The following is a 12099-nucleotide window of genomic DNA, read 5'->3' as shown; positions in this document are numbered from 1 at the left end:
TTCGTCATCCCGGAGACCAAGAACAAAACGTTCGTGGAGATCAGCCAGATGTTCGCGTCTAAGGAGGCGATCCCTGAGACCCAGGCGCTGGGCCTGCCCGACCAGCTCAAGCTGAGGAAGATGAACGGATACGGAACCTTAGAGCACGGATCGTTGGAGTATGATAGCTCCAACTCCGTGCCATGAGCCAATCAGAGAGAGAGAGAGAAACACAATTTTGCAATTTTAAGTACGTCTCTTACTTTGTGATCACAAACTGTTCTAAAACTATGTGTTCTAGAACAAATATTGAACGAGAGCTACTGTACATTGACAACTGTTTAGTCCTTTGCTCACGGTCATTTACTCACTGATAGATGGCGGGGAGCAGGACTGGGAGGATGAGACTGAGTGCATGGGAAAGAAGTCCATTTTGAACCATGTCAGAAACCTCATCCTTTTAATGATCGAATTCAGACCTTTGTGGAAATGATGCACTTGTCTGGGTTCATATAATGTTGATAATTCATATACCTGAATCTGAACAAAGGTGAATCGGGCTGTATTTATTTAGTTCTGAGTAGGTGTTGATCAAGTGTTGAACACACACACACACACACACACACACACTTAAACTAACACACACAGAGAAATCAGTGTCATATTCTTTACACTAAACATAACCTCTTCTTTCATTTTGTCTCATTATTCTCCTGTACCAGCACCTGAATTGTTTTGCTGCAGTCCTTATGCTGACTGTAGCTGTATTGTTAATATCTGGACTGCCAGAGCTGTTACATTTCTACACAGTGTGGAGCTACATGTGTTTTATACATACAGTATGGTTTTAGCAAAAGCCAGTTTATTTTCTAATATATGTGTTTGAATTGTGTATATTCAGATATTTGATTAGAGTGCAATGATAAATGCTAATTTTTATGACAATTATATAGATAATAATTAAATAATTGACACTTGTCTCATGTTTTGTGCGCTTTATTATTGGATGACGAAATGCAAGTGTGTGTGTGTGTGTGTGTCAGGGGCGGACTGGGGAAATAATTCAGGTTTGGCAATGCTAGCCTGGTACGACCATCCCGTTCTCGCAAGCTCACATTCTGTTTCACTTTGCTCGTGCCATTTGTTGAGCGGGGGGGGGTCAGTTAGCGCTGGGAATATCCCCTCTGAATATCTCACTCACAGCAACCAGGCTGGCCCACTTGAGGACCGTCCGCCATTGGTGTGTGTGTGCACGTGCATGCGTATCTGTGTGTGGTGTGTCTGTCCGTCTGTGTGCCTACCTGTCTGATTGTGATGTTTATGTTGGTACCAACATGGACTGCTACACAATACACTGCTACAATAACAGCTTATACAGTGTGATGAGGATAAGGCCCAGGAACAAGGCAAACCAGTCGTGAGATTGAGAGCCAAGAGCTTTTGTCCATTTAGCAACTGAGGGCCCAATTTTGTTGGTACAAAACATTGAGCAAAACCACTTTATACCTAGAATAGTGGTGAAAGTAACTACACAAGTCTGAAATATCAGTGATGACTGGTCTTGCACCACATTTGGCTCTATCCTGACACATGGTGGTCAAGTGAGGTATATCTTACAGTAAATTATTCATTTCACAACCTTGCAACACAAACACACTTTCTTACAGAACTGCACTGCTTTCATATCCACATACATAAGCAATCAGCTCTGGAATCAGCCTAATTGCACTGTGTGTTCCTGTAGTCATCTCTGGCAAGTGTGTGTGTTTGAGTATGCTTGTGAGTGCTCATGCACGTGTGTGTGTGTGTGTGTGTGTGTGTGTGTGTGTGTGTGTGTGTGTGTGTGCGCGCACGTGTTGCCCGGGGTCCCTTGCCGAGTGGCTGTCACTGGGTACTGATGGCATTAGTACAGGAGAGGCGGCGGTGACAAATGCCTGTTATCAGGGAACGAGGCCGGTGACAAATGGAACAGGCTGCTCTGCCACCGCCGTGTCAACGAGTAATAAAACTAGATGGATGACTCCACCACACACGTCCATTAATGGAATTTACACTGTCTTCAATTAAAACATGGAGGGAGGGGGAGACGGAGGAGGTGAAGAAGGGAGGTGGGCATAGAGGGGTGGTCTCTATGTGCCTGCCTGCCTGTCTCTCTCCTTGTGCCTCCTATCCCCTCCCATTCAGTCTCTCCTTTCTCCCGTTCTGTCGTTACGGCCACCGTCACCCATTCCCCATCTCCCCCTCCACTCTTTCTCTGTCTCAGAGCTGTTATCACTGTTTGAATACATGGTGGCATGTCATGTGATCAGATTATCACCTGCATGCTGCAGGGTTGAAGAGTGCTTGTGGACATTTGTTTTATTACTACCAAGACTATTCCTGATGAGCCGTCGCCATGCGAGACACACACATGCATGTGCACAGGTCCAGGGATGGCTCCTGTGGGAGAGAACCTACAGTCACCAGTCACGTTATAGTAGGTGCGGTCAAGGAGAAAGGGATTTTGCGCCATCTGCTGGTCAGATGTGTACAGCTTTAGAGTTTTGTCAGAGGCCCCATATGCTGTAAAACGAGATCAATCCGCAGAGGGGATTCAGGAAGCGGAACTACTTACGGTTGCTATTGTTATTGTTTATGTTGCTAGGATACCTAGTTTGCGTAAGTTTACACACGTATGTGCTGCGACTAAATAGTTCTATGCTAAATATTTAAAAAAGCCTTTCCAGATGAACTAGAATCTTACTTTATGGCGAATTATATGCCAGAACACCAACTAACACCTTGTGAGTTTCTTGTCTTTGAAATTGAGTGTTTAACATGTTTTTTGAATGATTTTTCACGGTGTCCATCCACATCCATTGTATGACCAAAACGGTGGTAGAACAATTCTCAGACTTTCTCAAAAGTGCTAGTTTTGTCAGCATTTTGATCTGAACCATTGTATATTATCATAAGTAACCTTAAAACAGGGCTAAACATGCATTTTCCCTTTACTACTCCTTTAAGGGTGACTTATGCCACGATCTAAGGCTTTAAGGGCGGCATGTAGCTCGGGAGGTAGAGCAGCCGCCTTGGGATCTGGGGATTGGAAGGTCCCTGGTTCGATCCCAGCTGTGCTGGAGTGTCCTTGAGCAAGACACTGAACCCCAGATCGCTCATGTGTGGCAAAAATGCAGAGGACAAATTCCACCGGCGACACTTGAAGAAAGCATGTATGTGTTGTGTTCGTCGCTCATGCATGCACTGTATTTGTCACTGTGTGATCAATAAAAGACCCTTAAGGTCCTGGAATTGTATTATTCTAATAATTATGCACATTGGAAATATGCTAATTCTCAAATAGTAACACTCTCTCTCTTTCTCTCTCTCGCACCCACACACACACACACACACACACATACACACACACATTAAGGCGGGTTTCAGAATAGAGTCAGCGAGAGAGAGTGGTGGATTGTCAGGGGGAAAGATGTTTAAAGTGCTAATCACATAGCCTAGCCCCGAGGCCACAGACAGCACTGCTGATGCTAATATGCTAACGCCGTTCCCCAATAAGCATCTGGTACTAGTTTAAAGGGCCAGGGAGCTGGTTTCTCCTGTGTTACCACATGTTTATGTTTATTCTCCAGCATCATTAAAGTCATAAGACGAATGTTGATTGGTTCCTTTTTGTGTTCTGATGTGTATTCGCGAGGGCGTTTTCCACTCAGAGGCCTTTGATGTGGAGTTGTTAGGTTTCTGTTGCGTCTGTGGCTATGCTGTGAGGTGAGTCTAGGGAAAGTTAGAGGTCATCCAGAATGGGTTGATCCAGGACAGAGAGAATACAGGGAGTCATTGGCCAGAGGTCAGATAAATGGTTAATTGTCGATGCTGCTGGAGGGAAACAGTGCTTCAAAGCCGACCCTTTAGCGAGAGTGTCCGTGGCACAAGTTGAATATATATGGCTCATTCACACATGTACACGTCCTGGGGTTCATCTCACCTCTGTCTATTACTGGTCGTTTCTCCTTTTTGTCTTATTCCTTCTCTAATTTCATTCTGTGTCAATAAAGACACAAAAACAGTCTTCCCATTCTTTTGAGGAAAAATAAATCTTCCTCTTTGTTATACATAAACTTTTTACACTTTAGTCTTTTGGAAGACCCTCACATTCACTCTGTCTATTCATGCAACAACAAGCAGAGCCCGACACTAGAGGGCGCTGTAGACAAACACATGTTTAAGTCTAGTCTGGAACCAGTGGACGGATTCACAGTGGACGGATTCAAAAAGGGTTGAATAAAACAGCTTGTTTGTGGAAATAATGAGACTCTTGATTCTATCCAAGATGTGTCTTATCCTTCTCCCTTCCTTCCTTCCTTCCTTCCTTCCTTCCTTCCTTCCTTCCTTCCTTCCTTCCTTCCTTCCTTCCTTCCTTCCTTCCTTCCTTCCTTCCTTCCTTCCTTCCTTCCTTCCTTCCTTCCTTCCTTCCTTCCTTCCTTCCTTTCTTCCTTCTTTCCTAGAGCTATGTACTGATACACCATAGTAAGATAAATTACCAGAATTAAGTATTGAGCTTACACTTGTCATGTCATATCGATGTTTATACTTCCCATTAACAAGGAAGGAAGGTTGCTTTGTATAGCAGTTGAACAACTTAAAGACTCTGTTCAACTACTCTCCTTTCCATGTAACCTCTGATCTATGGTAGGTAAGAGAAAATAGTACACACACTAAAGGCAGCACACTTTTTGGGACAACTAGGATGTAACACAAAAAATGTGAATCAAACAACTGAACCAAAATAGTCTGCTTGATTGACAGCTGAGTTTACAGATGCCGCCTGATGCTGTGTGAGACTTGCAACCTCTGTCTTATTTACAAGTCTGTAAATATGAGTGGACACATTGGGCTCAGTCAAATCCACCATAGGACCCATCTAAGAAGCTTCACTGAGCTTCCACATGGTGTGATCACAACATTATTACTCCGGGGGGGTCATGACAAAACCAGCCCAGCATTCTACCATTCACCCGCCATTCACTCAACATTCAGACAGCATAGACAAGCCATTCACTCGCAAATGCAGGGAGGCATCTCATTACTTTGTTCATTTACGACGCAACAGGGGAAAAAAACTATACGCCAATACACAGCTGGGCCCGCAATACGCAAGGTGCCCCAAGTGTCTGTGATTGGGGCCTTGCCTATTCTTTCCTCTGCAGAGGGGAGTTTACCTTGAAACGTATTTGAAGTCATTGTGGGGCCCCATCGCTCTTTGTGTACTGGGCCCTAATCTCAACAAGTGGTGATAGTTCGCAACTACCTGTAATGGTGGAGTCCCCCCCAGTCAAAGGGGGACCTGAGTGTCTGCCTCTGTGAATGACAATAGATACCGTTTCCCAGTTTGCATTGTGGGCCCTGTGAGTAGTGGGACTAGGGCCCTATGGCAGTTCTTTATGGCTCCTTAAATAGAGTGACCACAATAGGGCTGGAGAGAGTGCAGCCGAGCTGGGTTAACCTGTGACTGGTGCAGCTGGGGGCGTAACGTGTGACCAGGGGGGCGTGGACTACGAAGGGTTATTAAACTGTGGTTTAAGTGGGTGCTAATTGTGGTCAGTTTGGGGGGAATGTATGGTTAAGGTGTTTGACCGTTCGTGACCAAGCTTGACCGGTAGCACTTAAATGTCGTCTATGGTTTGGACATTGTAAACATCAAGCCTTCAGTGGGATGTGCTGTGTCTTGACCACACAGAATGAACCACACAGGGTTAAATGTTAGGTCTACCCTCAGGTTTGACCATTCATATTGAACCTAGGACAGTGTGTGTCTAAAGTATGTTCAGGAGTATTAGCCATGGGGGCAGTGAGGTTATGACAGTGATTTGGACTGTGTTGAGTTCAGATGTAAAGTGAAGTGTTGTCTTAATTTTGGCTTTGATGTGTCGACAGAGAGAGAGAGAGAGATCTGTAGGATTCAGTAGTGTTTTGGAGAGGAGCTCTAGCTTTGTTGTGGCTATCACCAGCTCTAGCAAACTAGTAGGGTCAGTATGCACCTGTCTGCAGCAGTGTCTGGTGTAGAACGAGTTTTGTTGATGTGGATCTTCAGTGAAACACCCGTCTGCCTTGAATAAACATAATACAATATGATGTAACTTCATGCTCCCTCTTGGGGAAATGCATTTTACCATTTTACTTTGAATACTGTATACCCCATATACAGGACACTGATGTTGTAAACACAACACATAGTACAAGTGACAACGCACACACACACACACACACACACATCTTCTGAGGTGAATCTTTTGTCTGGTCTCCCTTAACAAGGCACCTTTTTACCTCCTGCCCTCTGTGGCCTTAATTAACAAGGATTCCACCAAAACAAATCTAACCACACCTGTGAGTTTCAGTAACCATTCAAAATCTGAAGTGAAAACTCTACTTCACCTTCCTCTCAGCTTCGACACCTGCTTTACTTGTTTTCCTAACGAGCAGGCTTCCATGTGTGAGAGAGACTACATGCTGCATAAAGAAACATTCAGTGCAATGTGTCCTGTCTTAGTTTGTCCCTCTCTTTCGTTGTCTTATTTGCAGGTCTGCCAGCTCTCTGTCCTAACCGATGTTTTCCCTCGCGGAGAGGCGAAGACATCTCATCCCAATTTGTCCAAATCACCCTGTAGGACACGAGTTTGCACGGAGACGACCACAGCTGTGTTGATTACAGCAGTGACACTGGCCAGCGCCACTCTGCTATTATGGCCAGCGGGAGACGGGGAAGGAGAAGGAGAGAGGGAAGGAGGGAGAGAGGGATAGACAGGGAAGGAGAAGGAGAGAGGGACAGAGAGGGAAGGAGAAGGAGAGAGGGACAGACAGGGAAGGAGAGGGAGAGAGGGACAGACAGGGAAGGAGAAGGAGAGAGGGAGAGAGGGACGGACAGGGAAGGAGAAGGAGAGAGGGACAGACAGGGAAGGAGAAGGAGAGAGGGACAAACAGGGAAGGAGAAGGAGAGAGGGATGAGGGACGGTAGGTAGGTAGGTAGGTAGGTAGGTAGGTAGGTAGGTAGGTAGGTAGGTAGGTAGGTAGGTAGGTAGGTAGGTAGGTAGGTAGGTAGGTAGGTAGGTAGGTAGGTAGGTCGGTCGGTCGGTCGGTCGGTCGGTCGGTCGGTCGGTCGGTCGGAAGGTAGGTAGGTAGGTAGGTATGCAGGAAGGTAGGTAGGTAGGTAGGTCAGTAGGTAGATACAGTAGGTAGGGACAGATAAGTACATCAGATTGGGGGAGATATGACAGTAGGAAGGGAAAGATAAAGAGAGTTGGATGGACTTATGGATGGATGGATGGATGGATGGATGGGTGGATGGATGGATGGATGGATGGATGGATGGATGGATGCATGGATGGATGGGTGGGTGGGTGGGTGGGTGGGTGGATGGATGGAGGGAGAGAGAGGAGCTAACCTCATGATAAGGACAACCACAAGGGCTGCCGTTGCTTCTCAGAGCTGAGACAAACAAGAGCTCTACTGCAATAGACACACAAGCGCACACACACACACACTGAGCATACACATGTGTGTGTGCAGACACACACACACATACAAACCGAGCATACACACATGCACACACATACACACACACACCGTGCATATACAGACCCCTACACTGCCTCCATGTATGTAGATTGGTTTCAAGATTTTGTACAGGATTCATTTCACTTGCTGTGATGTCATATGTGTGTGCGCGCGCGGGACACAGGGACCACACTGAGACACTGTCCACAAAAGACAGGCCGGGCACCGTCAACACACACACACACACACACACACACACACACACACACACACAGTGTGTGTGTGGACTTCTGATGAGCATTAATCAGACTGACAGCCCCCATGCATCTTAAAGTCTCATGATGTATTTTCCCCATTGCTTTCAGAGAGTGATGTATCTGTTCCCAACCACTTCCCGCAGAGTCCCTTGTCCCCTCTGACTGACTGATGCTTGTCTTGGTGTGTGTGTGTGTGTGTGTGTGTGTGTGTGTGTGTGTGTGTGTGTGTGTGTGTGTGTGTGTGTGTGTGTGTGTGGACGGTGCCCGGCCTGTCTTTTGTGTGTGTGGACAGTGTCTCAGTGTGGTCCCTGTGTCTCTGGGGCCTGGTCAGAGCAGGGCTTTGCTCCCTTCAGGGGTCCTCTCACCCCCACCCCCCATCATTTATGAGCTGCCCTTTACATATTCATCCTGCTACTGTTAAACAAAGACCGCGGGTCGCCTCTCTCTCTCTCTCTAACTATCTTTCTCACTCTACAGTCCCCTCACAAGTACCTAACAAAATCAAGGGACACAGAGAGAGAGAGAGAGAGAGAGAGAGAGAGAGCATAAGAGAGAGAGAGAGAGGGAGAAAGAGAGAAAAATGTCTTGCCTTCCCACTCTCTCACGGAGGTTAGTTTTTTTCTGCTTGTCCGTCATAGAAAGGATTACTGGAAAAGTATTAAACCACTCTTAAACCACAAAACAAATGTCATTTAACTACAATCCCCAACTACAGAACACAACCCTAAACCAAGAACAAGTACCTTGTGTGCTTGCTCGCTAATCCCGACGCTACTGGTATTTAACCTGCCTTCCATTGAGCAGCATTGTAGCGGAGGCTTGATGACATGGTTCCCCCTAACAGGCCCATCTCTCAGACTACGACAGAGGGAGGAAGACAGCTGGGCAGATAGCAGGGCTATGGTTGTCACGGCGAGCTGGTTTGATTGGCGGGCGGGGGGGTTGATTGATAAGGACCCCCCTGCTATTCCAGCGACAGGTCCTGTCAAGAGGGCCAGCACGTCCCACATCAAATGTATCAACTGGTACCCCCCCACCCCCCCCCCCCACTCACACACACACAGTAGCCCCCCCCCCCACTCTACAAAGAAGCCCATAGCCCATTCTCACTCCAAATCTACTCTATGAGAACAGGAGACGCAGAAGTCACAACCCAATACCTTTCTCTTGCTGCTCCTGTGTCTAACTCTACTGTTTAGTATTTAACCTTAAGTAGAAATACTTGCTTATAGGTTACTGTATATGGCGTAATAAGCTTTTCTTTATCACAACAAATTAGAAGTCATCATGCCACATCATTCTGTAAAGAAGCAACAGTCTAATTTGGATATTTTTGGATATATATATTTTGGATCATGAATGTATCATGAAGGGAGTGTGTGGATGAGTTGAGGTCTTGTGAGGTCGACGCAGGGCAAGTGTCAGACAAAGCTCCCACGTTGACCCTGCTGGCTATTTCAGGCCTCTGATAACGGGATGGACAACCAGGGGCTTTGAGGCATGGGATGTGTTTGGGAGGGTAATGGTGTCAGAATTAGTCGGGAAGGTAGAAAAAACAATGATGATGTTGAGCTCCAGAATCAACACGTTACAAGGCATGTTCACGGACCAACGCTAAAGCTGTATCCAAACGCTATTGGATTGTATGACGGTTGTGAGAAGGTTGTGAGGAAGTTGTATGGACGTTGGTCGGCATCTGTGTGTGGCAGTAGGGGAAGAGGAGAAGGTGTAAGGAGAGGGGCAGACGGGTGTCAGCGTGTCTAGCTGGACAGTGAGGGTCTCGCTCTTGGGGTCCAGAGGTTATCAGCCTTCCCAGATATGAGGGGTCCCCTCTGTCATCGCTGAGGGGTGACTGCCCCAACGACAGACCCCCATGGAGGGAGATAACATACCTGATTGACGCCTGAAGGAGAGAAAATTGAGAACACCGGGCGGAATGCGCGCTCCCTCATCTCTCATCCCCCCGACCCCCATGTCCAGCCTGGGACATTCCTATAGTTCCACCCCGGCTCTAAATGCAGACTGTTTACCTAATTAGGTATGCACTGCAGGCATACCAACCTGTTCATTACTAACGCACAGTTCTTGCTCTGCTTAATAATATCATGTCCTAGTCATAGCAGATGGGTCATCACGGTGGATATGTTAAGAGTGACAGGGCCAAGAGGTCCAAGAATCCTTGCAGCATCATGGGTGACATGTCAGGTTCTATGTCATTTGAGTGCCACACCTTGTAGAACTGGTGTGTTTTGGCGTAGTATATATAGAAGTGGCACCAAGTTGAACAACACTTTGTGCCAGTCTCTCACAGACGGGACCTTGTCACTTATCCACTGTAGCAGAATTATTTTTTTTGCTGCGTAATTAAAGTCGCACTGAAACGGACGTTTGAGATCATCTAACTTCCGTAGTTTGACGTATTTCCGACGCAAACAAGCTATGAGGGTGGGACATATGTTTAGAGGAATTTGATTGGAACATTGACAAGTGGACGGGTTTTAAGAACTTTAGACAGATTCAATAGAAGGATAGTGTTGATTAACGGGTGGATGTTGTGAGATTATTGGTCTAAAATCTAAGGTACCTGTTGTCGTCATTGCACGTGACCTACCGTTTTCCAGGAAGTAAGAAATTAAATACTTTGATATAAGATTACAACAAAAGTAGAATTTTGTAATTTTTTTCTATTCGTTGAATAGGTGAACAATATGACCAATTATGTGAACCAAAATGGGACAGAATGCTTTTTTCATTTCAGTGCGACTTTAAGGATGGTACAGAGCCTTCTATTGCCTGTAGAGGATACTTGCCTACAAGGGAGAGATCTAATAGCAAATGGTTCAAGCTCTAAATCAACACCAGAATCTTTTCAATTTTGTGGAGCGATTGATCTTGGACCAGTATGCTTGCAATTTGTAGCATGACCATAGGAATTGTGTAATGGTGCCAATCCTGGTTTAAGACACGCTGGGGGGAGGAGGGATTAAAGCATGTCTAAGGTTAGGAAATGTACATGCAATCTATGTATAATCTTTAATTGGATTGGGTTACAAATTGATATTGTTTTAGTAAATCTCCAGACATCGTCCCATGTTTCATTATCAGTTTACACTCCCCCAAAGCATCATAAATTAAACATACACACTTTCTCTAGTATCTGGAATAGCATCCTTTCTATAGAAGACTTCACAGGAATAATAAGGGAATCATAATATGTCTGAATTATAAGAAGTGGAAAAAATCCTGTTTTGGGAGGTGGTGGATTTATGAACCACCAGTTTGAATGACATTAAGTTATTAACGACCAACAAATCATGTAGTCTGTTTATGTGTTTATCAAGCAATAACTTAAAAGCAGCATCTGTCATTTCTGGTTTTCACATCTGTACTCTGCTAACAGCATCTGACTGATCTCCATGTCTTGAGCATATTGACTATAACAGGATTATCACAACCTTCTTTTATTGACTTTATAATACTGAAAGATAAATGGGTTGCCATTAGAACCAAAATCTTAAATAAATGTTTAATTTTAGCCTAATGATTTTTTCTTAAAATAATTCAATCAAAATTATAAAATATATATATTTTAATTTGCTGAGAAACAAGCTTAACCCCTTTTTTTCTACATTGGGTCCAAACAACTGGTCGGAGCAACCTTTGAAAAAATTGGGTCCGATTAGCTACGGGTCTCCTCACTCCTCCTCCAGTTGTTCTTGTGCCATTAGGGTTTGGATCTATGTTTGAACAGGTCCGGACAAGCCCAACATTTTGGACCTGTGAGGATGGCCCCAACACTAGTATCACAGTTACATTAAACCTGAGAGTTTTGGGTCACCCTCCTGCCCACCAGGTCATGCGAGCTTCTTGACTACATGACTTCACCAGGCTGGCTGTGCAGAGGTAACATTCCAGTTGCAATGACAACTTTACACAACAGTCCGAGGGAGCATGAACTGGTGTTGTTTGGCAGATGGTGTGTGTGTGTGTATGTGTGTATGTGTGTGTGTGTGTGTGTGTGTGTGTGTGTGTGTGTGTGTGTGTGTGTGTGTGTGTGTGTGTGTGAGAGGATCACTCTGTAGGGACATTTCCCCCTAGTCTCGCATGGCTAGACCTGCCTCCACACTTGGTTTACGCTGTGCCATAGCTGGAGAAAGGTCTGGATGGACTCATTACCATTCAAGGATAGGGGGGAAAAACTGTTTTTCTTTAAACCAATCACAATCGTCTTCGGCGGAGCGGTTGCGAGGTAGTTGTTGTTTCACATAAGCTCCCTCGTTCCCTCACTCCCTATTCCCTATATAGGGTTCATCAT

General features: G+C 45.4%; 1 protein-coding gene across 1 annotated transcript in view; it reads left to right on the top strand.

Annotated features, from left to right (window-relative positions):
- Positions 1 to 186, top strand: part of slc2a15a (solute carrier family 2 member 15a) — a gene marked incomplete at both ends in the record, with an annotated part of 12814 nt that extends 12628 nt beyond the window's left edge. Inside the window, one exon of the mRNA XM_084458924.1 lies at positions 1 to 186. This exon is cut by the window's left edge and continues 69 nt beyond it. Coding sequence (XP_084315050.1) covers positions 1 to 186 — 186 coding nt within the window.
- Positions 187 to 12099: the final 11913 nt, after the last annotated feature.

Source organism: Borostomias antarcticus, assembly GCF_949987555.1.
Source record: "Borostomias antarcticus genome assembly, chromosome: 25".
Taxonomy (NCBI): domain Eukaryota; kingdom Metazoa; phylum Chordata; class Actinopteri; order Stomiiformes; family Stomiidae; genus Borostomias; species Borostomias antarcticus.
This window is presented reverse-complemented; position numbering and strand designations above follow the sequence as displayed.